Below are 24032 nucleotides of genomic sequence, written 5' to 3' on the forward strand. Positions count from 1 at the left end.
AACAGCAAATGGATTTGGTCTGTTTTGAAAAAACAATCTGTCCCCTGGCTTGTTTGTAATAACATCTAGAGTTGCTATAGAAGGCTGTAGGGGGATGACCTGACTCTGATTTGGAAGAAAGTTTCACCAGCTTCTGCTTATGCAGGTCGGTTTTTGCCCAACTCAGGTTATTATTTGCAAAGAGGAAAGGTCACCTTCTATTGAAGCTAAGTAGTTGCTAATTTGATATAGAAACTAGAGTGGTTAGCAAAATCCAGAGCAGTGGAAGGTAAGATAGAGTATTGGTAAAACCAAAACATCAAAAATGAGTCATATCTTGATGCCGCTTCAGTAATCATGTGGCATCATTCTGGTGGTTTCAGAGCGATGTCAGTAAGTACAGAGGTACTTTAAAAAGTCCATGAAAAATGGGATTAAAAGGTAAGTTTATTTTGGCACAAAAAATTGAAATATATGCATCAAAAGATCTTCAAGATGTTCATTGAAAATGTAAACTATGAAAAAAATTATACATGGATTTCAAAATTTTTGCACCAGAATGAATTTATCTTTTAATTCCATGTTTCCATGACTGGGCAATACTGTAATAAAAGGATCCTGTATAGTGCATGCATGTCAGTATATGTACATTTTAGTCCAGTGAAAATAATTTATTGAGGTTTTCTTTTTTTAATGATGTTCCTCTGGTTTATTTATTTATTTATTTATTTATTGTTATTTATTTGAAAGGCAGAGAGAGAGAGAGACAACCAACCATTGGTTCACACCCCAAAGGCATGCACCATCTGGGACTGGGCCAGGCTGAAGCCAGGAGCTAAGAACTCAGTCTAGGTCTCCCACATGCGTGACAAGGACCCGTGCTTGAGTTAGCATTTGCTGCCTCAGCAGGAAACTCAGGCAGTCTCATACGGGATGCAGTGTCATAACCTCTGTGCCAAACACTTGCCCCGTATTGAGGGTTTTCTGGATTAAAATGACTACTTCACCAAGCAGCCATATCTCTGCATCTACTGAATTGCTACCTTATCTTTGAAAGGAAATAATTACTCATCTTTTTCATGTGTTCTTGTTGGAGAAGCAAACCTAAGGACTTAACTAAACAATTGCTAATGTATGTGTCAGGTTGGTTGGAGAAAAAGGTAAAGGTTAGATGCTTGTGTAGCAGCAGGAGTCTACCTTGACATCTCAAGAAAAAAATAAAAAGAATGAATAGCTAAGAATAGATGCTTCATTTCTATGTTCATTCATTCATGATACATATCCTGAGGACCCAGCACGTGTTAAATGCTGTACAAATGGCAGAGTTAGAAAGATATGAAAGATGTATTTCCCACTTTCATTCAAGCTGTGAGTGCATGTGTGCGTGTGCATGTGTGTGTGCGAGTGTATGTGTGTGTGACTGATCCTTAAGCAAAAATAATATGAAATACTCCTTTCAAGATTGTTTTAAAACCTGGGAGAAAAAAAAAACCAAGAACTTAAAGAAATGTTGTCTATCAAAAGTAGCATGTAAAATAAAATTTTGTTTGTAACCACATCTTTAAGAAAGATGAGCCTATTTCATGTGAAAGTCAGCAGGTTTGAGGGGTTCCAGGTCCAATGGGAATAGAAGAAATCCACCAATGATTTCCTTCTGGAAGAATTTAAAAAAAAAAGAAAAGAAAAGAAAAAAACACCAACTTTCATGATCACACTCTATTAAGCCAGGACCAGGAAACAATTTCTAATCAGCACTCTGATCTGGGCAGAGATTGTGCAGTCTTTTGTAGCAGGCCTCAGATCTGTATTCTCTATTCACACATGCTCACTTCCAGCTGTTGTCATTGAAATCCCACATAATCTCCCAAGGTCGAAGGGCAGTCATCCATGGCTGCTGCAGTTAAAAGGTTATGCTGATTTCTGTTGTCAAATATTGGCCCTTTTCTCTCCCAATCACACCCATTCTGCTCTTTTTTAACAGGAAAGATCCAGCCTAGAATTGTATTACATGACTTTAAAGTCTTAAAAGTGTTGCTCCATTGTGCTAACACGACATGGCCTGAACAGTCTAATTCATTCTGTTATATTTCACAAAGAATTTCCTGGTACTTCTAAGATACTTTGTGTTTGTGCTAGGCCATCAAATCAAAGTATCATGGCCCACACGGTTTGTGGCACGCCATAGTATCTGCAGAGATGTAGAGTATAGATTCTAGAATAAACACTTGGATTACAGCCTCTACTGTAATGAGTAAATGAGCGAGAATTGCACAAAGCAAATGACTTCTAAAACATGAAAGCTCTTTGCATTTTGTGGTTGTAAACATTAACGAACTTTATTATGTATTTGGAAAACTATACTCACCTATGTGTAAATATAGATTTGTTCTTTTCTGTAGTCTTGGAAAGGTAATTGTGAAGATTTTTTAAAAATGTATTGCTTAATCCATCAATCATTTTCTTTCTATGCTTGGTGAACTAAAATCAGTGTTGAGTGTCTTAAAATTAGCTCATGGCCCCTGGTCATCTTCTTTCGTTGTCATTGCATGTGTGCTGAAGTGGCTTAGCAAGTAGGGCTCTCCGTAAGTGGTTTCACAGCCCTGTGAATTAAACCAAAAAAGGAAGAACAGGGTGATATGGCACTAAGGGTTTTTGCTGTTTTACATCCATGAACCAGGGTAGCCCTCGGGTGATCCAGTTTCGTGTCTGTTTCATTTAAGGTAATCAGCTTCTGATGTATTCAGGGAATACATTTCCTTATTTTTTCTCCAGTATATGTAAGTGTTCATTGGCAGAAGCGAAAGCTCTTACAAATGGTCTGATCCATTTGCAAATTACCAGCTGTAACTGTCCAGGTTTAGAAAGAAACTTTGATTTGGAACATGAAAACAAAAATGTTGCTTCCAATAACCTTTGTAGCTCAAAACCAGGTTAATTAAAACATGTTAAGTTTATAGTATGTGAAAAACCATCAAAATTAATTTTAAAATATTTAACTTAACAATGTTAATTGTAGTGTGCCTTACCTCTTTTAAGATGCAAAATTTTCTCTGTTTTTGTTTTTTTAATGATGTTTTGAAAAAAATTCATTAAAATAAGTGTTTCTTTGTCCTTGTACAAAGCTAGTTTGTAGTCGTGTCCATGTGCAAAACACCTATTTTGGCTTATAGATCTAATGATTGCATAATTCTCAATGTTTATGAGAAATAGGAAAGTTAATTTGTTGACATGACAAAGCAAGGAAAGGAAAGGTATTTGGCCTAGAGGAGACAAATTAGGTTGAGGGGACTGTCTTCAAATATTTGAAGAATAGCAGAATGGCAGAGAGAGAAGATTTATTCTGCCTGTCCCAGAGGGCAAAATCAAGGTAAATGAGGAAAAATTATAGGAAGGCAGATACACTCAATGGATTTTTTTAAAAAATCCTCCTTTTTATTAGTCTGATTTTCTTTGTTACAGTACCGTGATGACTGCCTTTAAAGTTCTTTCCATTTCCATTTTATTCCATGATGCCATGTATCCAATATTTGCAGCATACAAATAAGTAAAAATATTTTTTACTTTTATCTTTAGATGTTTTGGTATCTGATCAAGATAGTGCTTTAATTAATTGCTCAATCACTTATATTTCAAACTCATAAACTCTCTTTATGGGAAGTCATTCCATTGGGCAAGCAAGTTTAGTTACATGCTGCTCTTCCTTAATAACTCCAGTGAGTGGTAAAAAAGATATGTGAAACAGCCTTTGGATTAGATTGAATATTCAACTTTTTGTGGTGTAATGTGTGATGGAGCAAGATGAAATACAATTTACCATGTAAGATAAAAAGATTACTTTTTATCATGTAAGATAAAAAGATATCATGTAAGATAAAAGAGAGCTAACCATACCTGTGTTCTAATTCTGATTCTGCCACTCTCTGAGTGACCTGTTTGAGATTCAGCTTCCCCTTCTGTAAAATGAGAATATTAGCAATCACAGAGTTGCAACAGAGTTAGGGCTAATATAGTTCAGGTAATTAGCAGAGTGCCAAACAAATAGTAAATACTGGAGAAATTATGCCTTTGATGAAAGTTAATACTATCTCAAGAGGTTCTGCACTGCATTTTTCTGATAGGAGCCTAACTTTAGAGCACCTGTCATTTGGCTTGATCCATTTACCTAATGTAGATGTGGTAAAGTGGTTGCAAGTTAAGATGTGGAGTGTCCTTGGGTCATGCATTTAAAATGTCAATTAATTCAAAAGGTGTGCATTCTACTTGTCCCTCAGCACAGGAAACCAAATGGAGAAAGAAGAGAAGAAGCACTATAAATGAAAGTGTTATTCCCGTCAAATTACTGGGGAAATAGGCAATCATAGCAAGAAAGTTTATTTATGGCAGGTATTCTCAGATGCTTTAAAGTGGAAATGTTCCTTACCATTTTCTAAGAATAGGGGCAACTGTGTTTTCTGAACTTACTTTACTGTGGAAACTCTGTATGTATTTGTATCTTTGTTTTTGTTGTTAGTGGAGCATTTCACAGGACTAGTCCACAGAACTCATTATGGGAAGTCCTCACACAGACCCTGATATGGAAGATGGAACAGATCAGTTTGTGAGATAGCAGGTGGAACATCTTGGTGGCAGAATAGAGGCTTTATATTTGGGTAGCATTGGAGACAGCACTGAAAAAGTGTACTGAGGGGCTTTAAATCCTTAGCTAAGGAGCTAAACTTAATTCTCAAAACAATCATGAAATACTGATGCCTTGTTGATGCCTTGAGTTTTTTTTTCCCCCAAACAAAAAGACACCAACCATCCATCCATTCTTTCCCAACTGTGCTAGTAAGTTAAAGTGAGAGGAAGCAACTAGTAGGCATCACAACTATATATGCCTTCCAAGTAGTTGCATCTTATTTAAATAAGTGAAATGCAGTGTGGAGTATTGGAGAGTATAGTAAATGTACAAGCTTATGTCCAATTTAAAGACATTCCTAAGCAAAATAGTAATAAAAAGTATTGTAGTGGCCAAACCATGATGTTTGGAGACTGGAATTGGCTTGTGGACTGCTAATTTGTGACACATTAGATACTAAAGGAAACATTAATAGGTTGTTTAGGGTAAGTGCTAAGCCACTATAGCAAAACCCCAGAGATGACACACACAAACACACAGACACACACACATACAGTTGTCAGTATATCTTGGAGTCCATTTATTCTTTTTGGTACCATCTCTGAGTTGGCAGGAAGGCTCTACTCATCATTATCACTCAGGGGCCCAGGTTCCTTCTGTCCTACTGCTCTGCTGTCCCGTTGGCTCTGTCTTTGCATGGTCAAAAGTGTTGTGATCCATAAAAGGGGAAGAGAGAGTATCCCGGGCAGGAACTTCTTTTCAGGCATGTGGGGTAGAGCTGATTATGTCTAGTTATGGCTGCTGTTAACCTGAAGCAGGCTGGGAAGTGTGGTTTCCAGCTCTCAGCCATGAGTATGTATGGACAGCCAGCAGAATCAGCACAGCACAGAATCTCAATAGTCTTTGCTAAGTTTCTAATGTTTTCCTAGAAAGTTCTTACAAAAAGACTCATTTTTACATAAATACATTACTGAAAATCTTGGCATAAATATCTTCCTTGTATTCATTCCTTAATATTCCCCTGTGAGTAAGCCCTTTGTGTTGTTTCCTGTTGTATCCCTAGGGCCTAGGACTGTGCTTTCTATATAATAGACATTCAATAATTATTTGTTGAATAAGAGCAGCAAACCAAATATTGACTTGTCTGCATGGAAATGATGGAAACAAATGAAAAATACAGATGAGGTGTCTGTGTGGAGTAATAGTAGATGAAAAGGGCATGTAGATGTGGAGCAAGCAACAAAAGAAGGATGCCAAGAGTATGTGAGTCCCAGGAGACATACTTCTCAAAATTCTCTCGTCCTCATCCTTCTCTTCGGCGAAGAGCACATTATTTCCATTATGGTGACAATCCCTTCATGCGTTATGATAAATCAGAATGACAATCATAACCATATTACACATGCATTTGTAACAGTCCGTTTATTCATCTGAGAAAATCAGAATACCACATTTATATGATTAGTTGACCATTTATTTGTCTTACAAATTCTCAGACCAAAGTGTTTCAGTCTTATTGTCAATCTAACACCATCTGTCAATTTTTCAATGTTTACTGTAGGCGGGCTACCAAATGAATTTTCCCCCACCATCATAAAGCTGACATGCAAACACAATGTACTTGTATTCTTACTGCTTTTTTGTCCCATTTTGTTCTTCCCATTTGCTTTAATATAAGAAAGTTATTCTAACAATAAAAATATTTAGAATGTCACCAATGAATGAATAATTAAATAACAATAATATGTAGTCACGTATCAGATCAAATTTAAATTTAGCAGATCAGCGGAAATAAACCCTCATCTGCTATCTTAAAAAAAATCCTGCATTCTAAGATATTGCAGATTGAGAGTACAGGAATAACATAACGCTATGTAGGTAAGCTAATAATAATTTACATTGTATTTTAAAGTGCTACAAATAAGGGTGTCTCAAACTACTCATCTGAATTACTGAATAAATATCCATTGTTCACCTAGAATAAGGATTGTGCTGAGGCCTGTGGACAATGGAAGATAATGAGACACAACCTTGCCCTACCCCAGTTTGTTGTAGGAGTACAGAGATAAGACACAGAAACAACCAACTGTCAGCTAAGGTAGAAAGAGGCTGGTGATGTAAGATAAGTGGAGCAGAAGTTTTCCTTAACAGGAATCGCTGAGCACACCTGAAATGTGCTGAGCTGGGAACCAGGGGGAAAGGGAGGAGCCTAGAGCAGGGTGGCACATCCCAGGCCCTCCAGAATCCTGGTGAGATGCATGTGGATGGTGTGAGAATGAGGGAGCTCTTCTCCCTCTGAGGGGCCCTGGGGCACACACATGCAAAGGCCCCATCCGGCCTCTCACTTCCCCAGGGGCAGTGTGTACCAGGGAATGACCATATATTGCGGTTTGTCTGCATCTACTGAACAGATAGGGTGTGATCATTCAGGGAGGAGAGCCTTGATATCCGAACAAGGAAAGCAATGCTACCATCTTGTGTGTAACCTCCCTTCTGACGTACAAAATGCACTCTGTTTCATGGACGTTCAGACTTTCCTAAGCGGCCAACCCCACGGGCGGCTTGTTCCAGCTGGCTCTCACCCCCACCCACAACCCGACCTCTGCACAGTTCTGCAAGGTTACCTGTCTCTCTGCAAATCTCACTTTTTTTCCTTTCGTGCCTGTTAAAAGGTAGATAGATATTCAGTCCCTCCGTGAAATGAGATTTGATTCTCCTATAATGGCATTTTCCATAATAACTGCTGATATCATCGAGGTAAAGAGAACTCCTTTTCCTAACCACCCATAAAAGAATTTAGCTTTTTACATTTACCTCTCCCAGAAAGTCTCATCCCTCCCCACTGTGAGTATGACTGGCTCCAAGGTATTGAAATCGGTACTCTAATTGGGAACTCACTGAACAAGAGTTCAGTGAATGAACTTTTTTACCCATTTTATATAAAATGAAAGAGGATCTGCTCCTCATTTCAGTCTCCTGTACAATTGCTCCCGAACAGCAGTTCAGCATTGTAGAGATGGATCATTGAGCAATCTGGTTTCTCATCGAAGACATACTTTACAAAAGTATATGTTGTGCTCTCATTTTTGAGAGGCCCTATTCAAAATGTAAATCTTGAGAACTTTCGGGAATGTTTAATCAGCTTTCCAACTGAGGATCTTTTGATGCTAATAACGTCTGAATTCGAAACTGCTTAAATTTACCTTTTTATTTTCTTTTCCATGCTTTTCTCCTTTTGCAATAAGGTAGAACAGCCAGATTAGTGTAATTTCCCTGAAAGTCATTTTTATGATTTGGCTTGTGTTACTGGGAATGAAATATTAATCTGCTCACTCAGGTTCACCTACTGATTACATTGGCCATATCACTTTTTCCAGCATCTCTTACGTCTCACTTCTCATTTCTGTCTTCTTGGAGAATTCATCAGTGGATTTCCAAATCATTGGTGAAGGACCAAAACCAGTTCCACATGTGTAGAATTCACACAGCCCTTTGACCAGGGACAAATTATAAGCTAGCCAGAGCTCTCTGAGAATCTGATAATATTGAGAGGAGATGCTTACATCAAGCCTTGTGAAATAATTATATGCTGTACTTTCCTGATCACTGCATATTCACGTGTATTTTACCTTCTAAATTACACACTGAGTAAGCTTTGGGAGACAGGTTGCTGATAGGAGAAGAGGGATAAAGTAATTTTGGCAGTGACTTTCTCAGGGTCACACATGATCCTAGTTAAAGCATGAGACTAGATTCTCTTCCGTCTTTTTGGCTCCTAAAATTCATTAATAATGCTGCTTTTTCACTCTGTTTTTAGTTGGTCTTCCAGAATATGAACAGTAATGTTAATAATAGTAGGACAGTTGATGGAAACTGATTTCATTTCCTTTTTAAAAAAATTTTTATTTTCATTTTATTTGAAAGGCAGAGAGACTACAAAGGGAGAGAGATGTTCCATCCACTAGTTCACTCCACAAATGCCTACAATAACCAGGGATGGGCCAGGCTGAAGCCAAGAGCTAGGAGCTCCATCCAGGTCTTCCATGTGGGTGGCAGAGATCCAAGGACTTGAGCCATCATCTGCTACCTCCTAGGGTTTGCATTGGTAGAAAGCAGGATCAGAAGCAAGTAGCTAGAACTTGATGTCAGATGCTTGTGTCCCAAGCAGTGACTTAACCCCTGCACCAAATGCCCACTCCTGGTGGTACCTTCGTAACCAGTAGCTTCATCTAAATGGATCGTTTTCCTTGGTCCTGTGTGATTTGGAAGGAGTATTTGGATGGTTCACATTTTAATAGCTTTCCAGTATAGATTAGCTCAATTGTAGTTGAAACCATATTACTAGAAATGAGAAAAAAAAAGTTCTGTCAAAGATTTTATAAAAGGAGAAAATAAACACAGGCAAACCCAATTTGAGTGTTGTCCATCAGGAGGCGTATCTGGAGGACTTAGTGCCTGCAGGGTGCGGTGTTAGCACCTGCAGGTCCAAATATGCAGAGGATTTTTCCCCACTCAGGAGACTCGCAGTCTCATTTGTAAAAAAGACAGAGTTACAGTTCCATATACCAGGTCCCAGGATAAAGCTGTGTGTATATACCTGGTCCATAATGAGACAAGTAAGGCAGTGAGGGACCCAGGGAAAGTTAGCAGTCATTGTATAAAGTCTTAAGTTTTGCCAGTTCTTCTTTCTTTCTTTCCTTTTTTTTTTTTTTTTTTTTTTTTTTTGGACAGGCAGAGTTAGACAGTGAGAGAGAGAGAGACAGAGAGAAAGGTCTTTCTTCCATTGGTTCACCCCCCAAATGGCTGCCATGGCCAGTGCGCTGTGCTGATCTGAAGCCAGGAGCCAGGTGCTTCTCCTGGTCTCCCATGCGGGTGCAGGGCCCAAGGACTTGGGCCATCCTCCACTGCACTCCCGGGCCACAGCAGAGAGCTGGACTGGAAGAGGAGCAACTGGGACAGAATCCAGCGCCCCAACCAGGACTAGAACCCTGTGTGCCGGCGCCACAGGTGGAGGATTAGCCAAGTGAGCCGTGGCGCTGGCCCAAGGGAAGACTCTTGATAGAGGTGACAACAAAACTGGATGCTCGCTGGCGCCGCGGCTCACTAGGCTAATCCTCTGCCTTGCGGCGCCGGCACACCGGGTTCTAGTCCCGGTCGGGGCACCGATCCTGTCCCGGTTGCCCCTCTTCCAGGCCAGCTCTCTGCTGTGGCCAGGGAGTGCAGTGGAGGATGGCCCAAGTCCTTGGGCTCTGCACCCCATGGGAGACCAGGAGAAGCACCTGGCTCCTGCCATTGGATCAGCGCGGTGCGCCGGCCGCAGTGCGCTACCGCGACGGCCATTGGAGGGTGAACCAACGGCAAAAGGAAGACCTTTCTGTCTCTCTCTCACTGTCCACTCTGCCTGTCAAAAATAAAAGTAAATAAATAAAAAATAAAAAATAAAAAATAAAAACTGGATGCTAAAGCACAGATAGGATGTGGCTAAGCAAGGAGTAGGAGGAACGGACATTTCAGGAAGAAGGAATTGCTTCAGGGAAGGGGGTGAACCAGTCCTAGGGAGGAGCATGTAGTTCCCTTAGGCCAAGAGGTAGGACCAGAAGCCATAGACGAAAGATAGACAGTGAATTCGGGTGTGAATGTTTAGTACAGCTTGGGATACCCATATTCCATCTCAGAACTCCTGGGTTCAGGTCCCCATGCTGATGTCCATTCCAACTTTCTAATAATGCACACCCTGGGAGGCGACAGGTACTCACTTAAGTAGTTGCATCCCTGCCAACCGTGTAGCAGACCTGGTCTGAGTTCTTATCTTCTCGCTTCCACCTAGTCCAGCCTTGGCTGTTACAGGCATTTGGGAGTGAACCAGTGGTTAGCGGATCTCTCTGTCCCTGTCTCTCTGCCATTCTAATAAATAAAATAAACTTTAAAAAATTGAAATAAAGAATGCTATAGTTTAAAAATGAAAACTTAAACAGTGTGCTTGGAGAATGAAGCAGAGGCTACACTGAGGCCTTCTGCCATGCAAAGGAATCGGTGCTACACTTTAAATGCTCTCTGTAGCTCTTGCAAGATTTCTTTTTTCTTTTTAACTATTTTGGTTTTGATAATCTTATTATTTAAATTTTTATTAGCCTGTAATACTTGTATATTTTTATGTGGCACACTGTAATTTTTCAACACACATACATAGAACTGATCAAGCCAGGCAATTAGCCCATTTCCCTAGCTTTTCTCTTTTTTTCTCTTCTAGTTCTTTCATACAGCATGTAATATGGTACAGTGAACTCTTGTCACCTCACTGTGCTGTAGAACACACTAGAACTTATTTCTTTTGTCTGACGGTGTTCTGGTAGCTGATTCCCAACCTCCCTCCTTTCCCCCTCTCCCATCTTTCCCATCCCCTAAAAATCACTATTAATCTAGGCTTAGATTGATTACTTTACTTTCCCCCTTATCTTCCACGTATGAGAGAGAACCTACAATATTTGTCTTTCTTCATCTGGCTTATTTAACATAATGATCTCCAGTTCCATCCATTTTACTGCAACACTTCCTTCTTTTTTGTGGCAGAATAACATTCCATTGTGTATATATACCACCTTTTCTTTATCCATTCATCCACTGAGGGACACCTAACTTGATCCCAGATGTTGGCTATTGTGAATAGTGCTGCCATGAACATGGGAGTGCAGGGATCTCTTTCATATGCTGATTTCCTTTCCTCAGATATATCCCCAGACGTGGGGTAGCTGGCTTATGTGGTAGGTTCCTTGCAAGATTTCTGATAAGGTGATGAGCTCTGAACACATTGAATTTGTCTCAGTTTCTTCAATAACTCCTTTTTTCCTACTGTGCATAGGACCTTTGTATATTTGAGTTCCTCTGCCTGAAGAGCTCTTTCCTCTTCCTTTTTTAGCTGGCTCTTTCAAATCTTTCACATAGCACCTGTTAAGAGACACCCTCCCTGACCATCCTATCTAAAGCAGAGCCTTTCCTAATTGTTTCCTTTGTATATCTTGTAATTCAAAAAATATTTTGTTTTATGTGTTGTCAGCTGCATCAAGTCCTAAACTGTCAACTCTTTGAAGGTAGGGACTGTCACTTGAGCTCCTAGCACCATGCCTGGCACATGAGAAGTGCGTGGTAAGATTTGTGGAATGGGGGCCACCACTGTAGCCCAGTGAGTAAAGCTGCCACTTGCAGTGCTGGCATCCCATATGGGCGCTGGTTCTAGTCCCAGCTGCTCCACTTCTGATCCAGCTCTCTGCTATGGCCTGGGAAAGCAGTAGGGGATGGCCCAAGTCCTTGGGCCCCTGCACCCACGCGGGAAACTGGGAAGAAGCTCCTGGCTCCTGGCTTTGGATTAATGCAGCTCCAGCCGTTGCAGCCAATTGGGGAGTGAACCAGAGGATGGAAGACCTCTCTCTCTCCCTCTCCCTCTTTCTGTAACTCTGTCTTTCAAATACATAAATCTTTATATATATATATATATATATATATATATATATATATATATGATATGTGGAATGATACATCATCAAATTTGTCCGTCAATGAGATGTGCAGAATGGAAAGTGGGTTGGAGAGGAGGCCAAGGCTAATGGGAGAGAATGTAGTTGCAAGGCTTTCTGGTCATGCGGAAGAGAAGGGAAAGGTCATGATCTGCATTGTGAGGGGAGGTGGAGATGTACACTGAGCCAAGACAGCAAGGAAACAGAATCAGTGGGGATGAGGTGGAGGTGGGTGATAGTAAGAAGTACGAGTCTGGGATGGCCCCCAAACCTAGAAAGCTAGATGAATGGTGGAGGATTTATTTAAATAGGGAATTCAAAGGAGTAAGAACAGGTTTGCTGGGGACAGGAAACTGGGCTCAGTTTGCATATGTTGGGTCTGAGAATACCTGTGTGATACTTGAGTAGAATGTCTAACACATTTAGATTGATATGATTGGAACCCAGAAGAAAGGTCTTAGCACAAGAGAAAAGTTTGAGAGTCATTGGCCTATTGATTTATTCATCTACCTGTTCAACAGGTCGTTCACTCACTAACTTTATGTCAGGCATTAAGGATACAGTATTGAACAAAGTAAGTATTATTTTCATTTTTCACGAGCATCACAGTCTGGACTGGTACCTCATGTCATGGAAGTAGATAACATAACTTTGTATGTATGCAAAGAGAGATGAGCATTGAACCTGGGCAACACAAATATTTAAGAGGGAGCAACAAAAAAAGCAACCAGGAGAGAGTGATAGTTTAAATGGATGAGAGCGCGGATCCTCCCTCCAAGTCCTTGTGCAAAATTCAAGTTAGCTTTTAAGATAATTTCCTTGCTCTTTTGGAGGCAAGATTAAAGCACTGTGTTTATAATTCAGAAATGTATGCTAGTTCTTATTTTAAAAAAAGGGATTTCAGATTTCAGTACTCAAACAAGTACTGGCGCACAAATCAAGTGATGAAGACAGAGATGAGAAAGACCTGGAAATAACCCAGATTCTCCTAGAATTTCCTTGTTATTGTAACACGTGTTTCAAGTCCACCTTAATGTACACTGTGGTTGGATTTCCTTTGTTATGATCTGTGGGACTAATGTGATGTCAACAATGTCTCAATAAAAAAGAGATGCTATATTCTGTTTGGCCAAAACATCATTAGAGAATTCTTATTTATTAATTTTTTTCTTTCTCAGTTTTCTTAATGTGAGGGGCAGCACCTCATTCACTTACCAAACAAAAGTCAACTAAATACCTAGATATAGGCTGTTAAGAGAGGAAAATTTTTTGCACACTTTAAGGTGAAATTTTATCACTTTATTTTTTAAAAGCTTGCAATTATTGCAAGTTCTAAAAATTAGAATTCTCATACCTAAATAAAATGGATTGTGTGTATGATGTAAAAAAAGTTACCTGAAATTCTACTTTTAAATCCAAGTAAAAATCCTGATGCAACAATCCAGTGTAACCCAAAGAAGAATTTGTAGATCCGTTTATAATCTTCTAAAACATGACCCTTTTGTGCGTGTGTCTCTGTGCATGACACTTAATAAATTTATAGGTGAACTTAATGTGCCATAGGTGAACTTGCTTCTCCTTCGTAATGTATATCATCTAATTTTTATTTATGGGTTATTACATATTCAGATTGGTCTGTTTCTTATTTTGAATTCCTTAGGGTATGTTTCTTATTTAAAAGAACTGCTATTTTACAATTCCCTTCAGCCAGCATTTCTCCTCCGACACAAACTTTAAAGCAGGTAAACATTAAGCTAACCTTCCAGTCAGCCCTCTCAACTAGGATCTACCTGTGTGAGACTAAGAAAATCTTAGAAACACAGGGGAAACTACATGTATAGATTAAGTATTCCTTATCATTTGCAAGTTTTATGTATCTGAATATATCATAAGATTAAATGAGCAAGTAGTAATAGATGTATAAATATCATAAAGGAAATTAATTATATCCAGCAAAAATGAGCAGACACAGAATTCAAAGACAAAACAATTTTGAACCACTGATATCTTTTCACACACACACAAAAAATTATAGTAAAGTCAAGCCGGCATGAAAACTCTTCTCTAGACATACCTATTTTTTTTATTGTTCTTAAAAGAAGTTGTTTTCAATTGTCATCCATTGACACTTGCTTTTATATTATGACGTTTTAAAAAATTCACCCTACAGTGCCTCTAGAGATAAAGGGAACATTTTTAAATCTTGTTTGATTTAAGTGAATAGATAACTAACCTTCATCAGATGTTTCTTTAGAGAATCATGTCTAAAACCTGTTATGAAACTTAGCCATCCTGGCTGGTTCTTAGATATTCTGTTTTCATCCCTACTATTAAAGTCGCTAAGGTCACACAAGGTAACTATTTATTTTAGATTGTCTTTTGTTTCAAGTTTCCTGTTGAAATTTTTTTTTTTTTTTTACCATTTCAAAAATCACCCAGTTGTGTCACAGCTTTCCACATGCCTCCAGATTCAAACCAAAAAATGTCTTTATAACTGAATGACTGTACCTCCCACATAAACTCTTAACCAGAGCAGGGTATAGGATGGGGCATCACATTTTTGAATCATAATGAAACCAATAGTTAGAGTTCTATTGTCAGATATCTTCTGCTTTTGACACTTTGTTTTCTTTTGTTTTTGTTTCCTCAGGACATTTGGGCTTCCAGGACAGTTTTGTCACATCAGGTGTTTTTAGTGTGACTGAGCTAGTAAGAGTGTCACAGAGTAAGTATAATTTTGCTTTGATTTTCCTTGGGTCTGTGCTTATTTTCTATGTAGGCCTCCGAGAGACATAAAAGGCTTTCAGAATCCCCTTTCCATTCACTCATTGGAAGAATTTTGCCATGCAATTTGTTTGACAGCCAAGAATTTAAATCAGGAAAAATTAAATATCATTTTAATGTGAGGCATAGAGGAAGGGTGGAAATCCCGAGTGTCTCACATATTCCCTAGAAGATTGTGTGAACTTGGTTAAAAAACATGCAGAGACTTCTCTGATTTCCAAGAAATTCTGCATTTTAAAGGAATTTGTTTTTGACCTTTAAACTATGCTAATGCCAACCGTATGAGTGACACAAGACAGCAGATCATTACCCGCTTGTCAATAGTCACTCACCACAGTGCATGAAGAGCACCTGTCACTACCCTGTTCTGTTGATCAAAGGCCCAGTGCTTGTATTTTTGCTATGACATAATCCAGACAGTCCATGGAGAAGGTGTAAGATTCTCCCCCAGTGCACACCCTGTAGCCTTTCCTGGACATCTCTTTGTTTTTATTTAAAGGTATACTTTAAGATAGACCTCCAATGGAAAGAGGCAGTATGTACCAATAAAAAGGAGAAGTTAACTATGAAACTATTAAAATTTTATTTGATAACATTCCCCCCCCCCTTCAGAATACCTCTTGTAGGTGAAGTTTACATTGTTAAAATTGGTTTCAAGTGACATCCTTTGTGGAAGGAGGAGTGAAAATATGTATTTTCATTTCGAGTTCACCACCCCAACCCCCGTGTTATAGGTTTGCAATGTTAACAAGTAAGCCAGTCAGTCTCGTTTTCAAAAAGATGTCAAGTAAAGAATCAAGCCATTCTGATCTTCTAAATCCAGATTCTGGCTTAGTGCAGTCTTTCGTAGTCTTGCTGGTTCTCCCGAGTCCATAAAGTGGGATTCAGCGTGGATGCAGGGGAAAATCTCTTGACTGTTCCACATTTCCCATCTACCAGGCCATGTGCTTGGACTCTGCATATGTCATACAAACCAATACTTGCAATATACTCATGAGATATGCAACTACCCAATTTTTACAAACAAATTAAACCAAGGATATACCTAAGTCATTTGCCCAAAATAAAACAGTGGATGGGTAACTCCCTATAATGCTGGAGTACATCCTGTTTGACTGGCACAAGGGACTTTGACGGTGTGAGACACTAGACAGGGGAAACAATGGGAAGGTAACCAGGGGAGTAAGGCTTTGTATCCCAATCTTGAGCAGACCTCCCTTTAGTTTGAGATAGATCGCATGGTTGCCAACCGAATGCCAAACCTGCCTTCAAGCCTGCTAGCAGGTCTGGCCAGACTTGGGGTTGAACTTGCAGAGAGACCTGGATTTGTTTCCTGTCTTTGTCTAGGGGATTGTGTAGCCAACGCCTGGCACCGGGAGCATCCTTCAGCTCCCGAAGGCTTTTCATTTCTGCACACTGCTGTGTAATCGCTCTAGGACTCACACATGGCCCCGTGCTGACTGAAACTGATTGCCAAGAGTGAAACTGGGCTCTGTCAGCTAAAGTGTGGCTTCAGGCCAGGCTGCTCAACTGTAATACAGAGACCCCTGTTTCTAGCAGATCTTTAACCTAGGTTTGTCAGGATATATTTCACAAGATTGCCTTGGCTGCTGGGCTAAGAATGTCCAAGCTCAAGTTTCCTTGCCAGCACACCTTCCTGAAAGACTCAACACTCAGCCCACATGATGGAGTTGAAATTCTTAACCTATTTTTTTCAGCCCTCTTCCTCCTGTGCCCACACTGGAAGAGCTGAGCATCCCTCTTAGGGCTGCAGTGGACACTTTTTTGCGGATGAGTAGGGTACGGGTGCATTCAGCATCCTTGAAATGGAAATAAGCTAGCTGGTACGTAAGTTGATTAAGCACATGATGCCAGCCCTGAGAGGGGATATGATGTAATATGAATAAGAAAAATTACCGTAGCTAGTGTTTGCCAGGCACGCACCACGTGCCTGGATTGTGCTAAGCAATTGGTGAATGGCATCTCATTCAGTCTGCCATAGTCGGTGTTGGTGTCCCTTTTCCCACACATGCCTGAGACCGTGGTGATCAAGAGGCTACGCTGTTTGCTTTTTTTTTTTTTTTTACTTTGCTGGTCTCGGCTAGCTCACTGCAGACATTTTTTTGTCACAACCTCTTCTGTAACTGCCTAATAGAACCAAATGGAATCCCAGGATTCTTTGCTTTTGTTGAATGATTAGCTCTTGTTGAATCGACCAAATTTCAACTGATTAATTTGTGCATTAAAACAGGTTGAAAACTTTTTTTTATGTAAACAAAAACAAGTGATATAATTGATTGAAAATTTTTTCCTGGATTTCTTTTCAGGTATCATTTTGATTTTCATTAATTATCCATTTTTTTAAGGCTTATCATTTTAGGTTGGCAGAAAGTGCAGAAATCCCTTAAAGCCCTCCCCTTCAAAGAGGTTCCCAGAGTGTTAAGGTCTTTTGTTAATGTAGTACATTTGTTTATGATTGATGACTCGGTATAGACACATAATTATTCTCTGAAGTCCGTAGTTTACGTTAGGGTTCACTTCGGGTGTTATATGTTGTAGAGGTTTTGACAAACATACACTGCCATGTATCCATGACTAATGTATTACATAGCAGAGTTTCAGTGCCCTGAAAATTCCCTGTGCTCTACCTATTCATCCCTCTACACCCCCCAACCCTGCTACCACCCCCTCAATGATCTGGGTACTACTGTCACCTGGGTGTTTCCATTGCCTTCAGTGTCTTTGGATTTCTTCCACTGTGTTGTGAATTTCTCCTTAGCCTCCTCCTTTCTGTCCCAGCCCCAGCCAATCGTCCTCAGTCTTCCCTTATTATGACCACATACACAGGTATGGCCTGGCACTTTCCCGGTGATCAGTAATGATGGCCGCCGCTTGGAAGTTTTCTCTCTGTCCGCATCCTCAGTATTTGATCTTTAAATTTGCTAATCTAAATATTTATTTCCACCAGGTTTCCAGTTAGCTCCGTCTTTAGTTTTCCTCCTTTTGAATTTATTGGAGAGGTACTATTTCAGTCTTTCCTCATGAGGAGTCACAGAAATAACTGTGTCCTGAGTTTGTCCTTGGTAACACTGCTGCTCCAGAGGTGGCGATGGTGGTGGCACTGGAGCCGGAGCTGCAGGGGTAGTCTCACAGAGTCAGAGGTGAGGGATCAGGCATCCAGGCTACAAGACATAAAATTACACTGATCAGATATGAGGAGCAGCCAGAATCGGGGGACTGCTGGGTCCCCAAGACCGCCTCCATCCTGGCCTCCTGCCCAGCCCCCTTTAATTGTTCCCATCTAAAGCCCATGAAAGGCAAGAGAAGAGAATTCTGTTTCTGCAGCAAAGAAAGTCCTACAGCCTAAAAACTAAGTCTCACTTGGTCCTCCTGATGCCTCTTCCCCCTGTGTGGGCACCTGGGACAGCCCTGCTCCGTATGTATTACCTGCTTCAGGGGAGGGAGGTGCAGACTGGGCCAGTGTCACAGAGCAGTCTCTGCCTCAGGGGTCGGGCGTGCAAATGTGAACAGTGTGGTTCCCGGTCCGGGAGCTGCTAGGAAGGAGACAGGAACCATCTGTTGAAATGGTTCTCACATGACGCCGCATTCTCAAACAAAGCCTCCTGGAGGCATTTTCGCATGGTTCTCTTTCCCTGGAAGTTGCTGCAAACGACCCATTCTGTGGCTGCCGGGAGCCGCTGCCCAGAGAACCCGCTCTCCTCACCCGCTTGTTATTGGTTTTGCACCAGTGTTTTCCTTATGCACCCAGAAAGCTCTCTTGAAAAACCCACTACTCCTGCCCATTTCCTTCTGAAGTGCTGACTGTGTTTGACTTGAAGTCAGTGGAGGGACTCCGAAACCTTCCCTGCTTTGCTGGGGAGGAGGCAAGCCGCAAGCTCGCAGAGCCGGAGGTGGCTCGGGCCGGCGGGCTCTGGTTTTCTAGCCGTGGTTTGTACGGCCAGGCCGGCTGCAAGGGTTAAGTAAACTTTGTGGCTAAGGATGACTTCACGGCCCTGGAATTCTGAAAAGCCAGGATTCTCAGGACACTGTGGCCAGCTTTGGAGTCTTTGGGTGTGAAAAGCACTCTCCATTACCCAGACTGAGTTTTGGTTCCTGTTGCACTGCTGCAGAATCTATTAAAGTCCAGCAGCCGAATTGTCCTGGCTCTGCCACAAAGCTCCACTGCAGGATTCCCGAGTTGTTTGTCAATGGAGAGTGGGAGTGAATGGAACCAGGCATTTGCCACAGCCTGGCATGAGGTGGCACCCTAGTGGCTGTTTTCTGCCTTAGAAATGTGCACTGTTTCTACATTCTCACACAGGAATCGTCAGCAAGATCCAAACGGCAGTTCAGTTTTAAACGCCTTTTCTTTTTTTAAAGTCTCCGGGTCCCTGATGTGTCTTCAGGTACCTGTAGCCGTCCATGTAGATGTTCAGGCCTAGTAATGTTTGCTGAGAACTACTGGCGATGCTCTAACCTAATCTGATAGAACCACTAAAACAGAACTAACACAGCTGCATGGCGCAGTGAGAAAATGAAACTCTCTGGTAGGAATAAGCCCAAACTTGAAAATACACAGTGTCCTCCCACTCAAGGATAATGAGGAAATGGGTATAAGGATAAGAAATTCCAGACATCCAGTCCTTTGGGATCCCATTTAGATATTTGCACTGCTTCATAGCCTGATTAAAGCATGTTAGATATGAAACTTTCTTTTCTGAACGAGTACCCTGTTGGTTCCCCTCTGTTAAGTAACGTGATAGCTATTGTCATTGCATGGAAATGAATTTTAAAAACAGTTTATATTTTTAAGCAAGATCTTGTTTTGAAAGAAACCGTTTGGGCTTGAGCGTTAAAGGAAGAAAACAAAAAAAAAAGATTATACTAAAAAATAGACTGCAGCCCTAGGATGAACAGTTGCTCTGACCTTGCCTTTTGTTTGCCATTACACAATTCAATGGCAGTCCACTCAAACTATGCTCTCGATCAATATCCTATTAAAGCAGCACAAAAAGTCTCCATAAACTTAGTGGTTAGCTATGTTTATAAATGGAACTCGGCATAATTAGATGGTCAATAGCAGGCCCTACTAGTAATTTTAAAATGAACATCACACATTTTATATCTGTAGAAGTCAATTGCACCTCTTCTAAAGTGAGGGTATGGTGTGTTGCAGACAAAACAGTGGGTGGCCCTTTAAAACAATTGTAATATGTATCCCCAAAAGGCAGTGTTTTTAAAAAATCTATTATGTTATAGACTAAAAAATGCTGGTTTGTTCTATATACTTTTCATTTTTCCTATCAAAACCACCTTATTCTGAGTATATTATGTCCTTGTATATGTTTTATTTTATAGTTTTAATCAACCCCTCATAGAGAGATAGAATAATAAATAGTGCCACATGCTTAGAAGTAAAAAATATCAGCCTGGCTGGCTTCATTTAGCAGGTTTCCTCCACTATAATTCAATAAATTCTCAAAATAAATATTGAAATTGAATTGGTACAGAAGGATGTTTTGTCATATAATTTTTTTCTTAACATCTTTGGGATGAATATTTGGACAGCAAAGCCGGTAGCAAAAGGAACAGGCTGGCAGGAAGAGACGTTTTCATAAGACTGTCCTTTCTTCTTAATCCCAGCTCAGTTTGGGTGGACAAACATGATTTTTCCTGTCCTACCCTCCGCACCCAGTAGAGAATGAGCCACCTGAGGTGAGAGGTGTCTTCTCTCGCGCGCTGACTCTGTCCTCAGCTGACGTGGCCCTACAATCTGAAATCCATGCTCAGTTTTCTCATTTTCTAGGAACTTTTTGAAGACCTTTCTATGTGTGGCCTTCAAAATCTTTTCCACCGAAATAAACCTTTAAAATCCAATTTTCTATTAACTTTCTGAAGTACCTGCCTGTACTTTCTGGTTGATTTGTGCCTTGGCACTTGTGTTAGGAACCCACTGGCCCAGCTGAAATTAGAACTGTGGCAGGAACAAGCCTGTGACATCAGCAGGTTCTTCAGCAGAGGCTGTAAAAGCAGGCCCAGCCCTTCCTGTGCACCCGTCCTCCTCCAACCTTCCTGGATGGGGCTTGCAGGGGAGTCCTCACGGCAGGATAGCAGAGCCCTTTATTCTGTAGTCTCAGCCACGGCATCTACAGAGCATGAACGTTCTTACTATAGATTTAACCTTGGGAAGAAGCAGAACACATGATATCTTTATGCACTTACTTATTTGTTGTCAGCGTCTCCAGTCACGTGTTCATCTATTGCTCATCTTTTCCAGGTAATGCACTGATTGTACTCCCTATGTATAGTATATAAAATCTGTATTTAAGAGAACACCATGGTTCACACCATGGTGTCACAGAATAGTCCAGGATACAGAGGAGATCAAGCTGTGCCACTCATTACTTATATTGCTTTGGGCACTATTTAACCTCTTTTAACTGTGTCCTTCTCATAAGTCACAACAGTTTCTTCAATCAGTGAATGATTATTACATCCCAACTGTATCCTGAGCGTACGTCTGAGTGTTGGAAATAATGTTTTCCCCCTTGGGAGTATAAAGCAGTCTTAGTGAGAGAGTGTCTAGCGTCTGAACATACTTGATGCTCAGTGGTGGTAACAACTGTGAGTGAGTATTAGTGGGCAAAGCCTCTGCCCCTGGTCTCACCATGTGTTCAGAGCTGATCCTTGAGCTGACGGCTGTCAGCACATTGACCAAAAATGAGTGTACATGAAGGACTTCAAAATGGAAATTTTAAAATTAGGGTCAGGATTTGTACTGGGAAAATTCAAATCCATAGCCCATACTTTTTGTTTGTTTGTTTTTAAAGATTTGTTTATTTAAAAGGCGGTGGGTTGAGAGGGCAGAGATCTGCTATCTGCTGGTTCACTCCCCAAATTGCCACAATGGCCAAGTTGAGTGAGACCAAAGCCAGGAACCTGGGACTCTGTCCAGGTCTACAGGAAACTTAGGTCATCTGCTGCTGCTTTCCCAGGTGCATTAATAAAGAGCTAAATGAGAAATGGAGCAGCCAGGCCTCTACCCAGTGCCCATATAATATGCTTAACCTGTTGTGCCACAATTCCAGCCCTAAAATGGGAAATTTAAAAAAAGTTTAGGTTGGTTGTGAAAAAAAATGAAATCCAAGCATTATTTTTTCATAACATGCATTTTCCATGAACTTTTCGAAGACCTTGTGTGTAAATTAAGGAGTGCCAATTTAGAACTCATGTTCCAATGAATAGAAGAACCATTCTAGTGGCCCCTTCAGAGTTCCTAATTCTGAGAGCATAAGAGCATGCCAGTATCAACTGCTTTAGGAAGCCAGAAAAAAGTCTTATTCCTCTCCTTTACAGCCAAAGCTCTCTCAGAGTATCTAACAGATAACAGGATGTTTAAATATCTCTACTTAACACCAGCACATGGACAACTTCCCCAGTGACCAGTCACACCTGAGCTATGGCATCCAAGCTTTTTAAAGTAGAGCTTAGTGCTGTGGTGTTCTTAAATTTTGCTTTCACTCATGTTATGAGCAGAAATTCCCTATGAAAAGCGGTAACATGCTGGGGGTTATTACCAGTGATGTGCTTTTTTAGGAATCCTTTATCCGTGCACTCATTAACCTCAGTTCTTTCTGAGCAGCTGTTCATATCCAGTTGGTGACACTGGGAAACTGGAAGGCACTCTTGTGTTGCCTAGAACTCTGACAGAAATCTTACATGCCCCCCACAATAAGGCCACAATATTGTTGAGATTTGGGCTGGACTGTATTATCTTAGCTAACCTTGCCTATTAGAGAGGCCGTTGGTGGTGACCCAGCAGGCATGTCTCAGATGAGGCTGGTGGAATCCACACTGAGCAAAGCCACACGTGAAGTCAAGTATTGGAAAGGAACTAATCCCATGTGTGATTAGAGTACCTATCAACACACAGCATTGTTTAGTAGCTGTCAGAGGGAAAAAAATTAAATCGTTCTTGGTAAAAGTATTTAAAACAATTATTTTTGTAAACAGATGGATTTTTGTAAACAGATGGTTGTTGGGATGTGACTGACAACGTAGCTTGGTTTCCAGACACTGATGGTCAGATAGTCCCAATGCACTCTTGGGGCAGGGGCTGATGTTGAGAAGCCCTGGCCTGGTTTATGTATCCCTGTAGTGAAAAGACCTCTGAGGCCATCGGGTCCATCCCCTGTCAGGGAAGACTTAATCCCACGGCTGTGGCTGCATCAGATACTAAGTGGGCACCACATCTGACCTCAACCAAAAGCTGAGACCAGATGATACTCTAAAATGCAGAAAAATCAATTTCAGTCCCAAAGGCAGAAGCCACTAATGCAAGAGACCAGGCAACATTGCACATCTGTCTGAGTGTTAGGGCCCCACATCCAGTGGAACAGTAGATCCCTCAGAACGCCAGAGACAGGCAAAGACAAAGAAGTAAGGAGAAGGAGGAACAGGAGATGGAAGTTTTGCCACTTAAGTGGTAGGTGTTAATTATTTTTCTATTTAAATCTTCTTGAATTCATCTCCCTAGTAACTGATGTCAGGGAAAGGCAGGAAAACTGGAAATGGAGACTGGGAAATAATCCACTTTCAAATCCCTCCTATGTTGCTTATTTAGCTGTGTGGTCTTTTTTTTTTTTTTTTTTTTTTTTTTTTTTTTGACAGGCAGAGTGGACAGTGAGAGAGAGACAGAGAGAAAGGTCTTCCTTTTGCCGTTGGTTCACCCTCCAATGGCCGCCGCGGTAGCGCGCTGCGGCCAGCGCACCGCGCTGTTCCGATGGCAGGAGCCAGGTGCTTATCCTGGTCTCCCCTGGGGTGCAGAGCCCAAACACTTGGGCCATCCTCCACTGCACTCCCTGGCCACAGCAGAGAGCTGGCCTGGAAGAGGGGCAACCGGGACAGGATCGGTGCCCCGACCGGGACTAGAACCCGGTGTGCCGGCGCCGCAAGGCGGAGGATTAGCCTGTTGAGCCACGGCGCCGGCCAGCTGTGTGGTCTTAACCTTGTTACTTACCCCCCCTGCTAATTTTCTCATTCATAATTGAGAATGATACCAGTGCATATTACATAGGGATACTACAGGGATTAAATGAGACAATCCAAGCAAAACACCTAGCACATCATCTGGCACGTGA

The 24032-nt window shown here is 41.0% G+C and overlaps 1 protein-coding gene across 3 annotated transcripts in view; it reads left to right on the plus strand.

Annotated features, from left to right (window-relative positions):
- NFIA (nuclear factor I A) overlaps window positions 1-24032 on the plus strand; it is a 394118-nt gene that overhangs the window by 240107 nt on the left and 129979 nt on the right. For all 3 annotated transcript variants that reach the window (XM_062191435.1, XM_062191437.1, XM_062191436.1), the window contains exon 4: window positions 14759-14833. In XM_062191435.1, the coding sequence (XP_062047419.1) occupies window positions 14759-14833 (75 nt within the window). The remainder of the gene's footprint in view (window positions 1-14758; window positions 14834-24032) is intronic.

Source organism: Lepus europaeus, chromosome 5 (assembly GCF_033115175.1).
Source record: "Lepus europaeus isolate LE1 chromosome 5, mLepTim1.pri, whole genome shotgun sequence".
Taxonomy (NCBI): domain Eukaryota; kingdom Metazoa; phylum Chordata; class Mammalia; order Lagomorpha; family Leporidae; genus Lepus; species Lepus europaeus.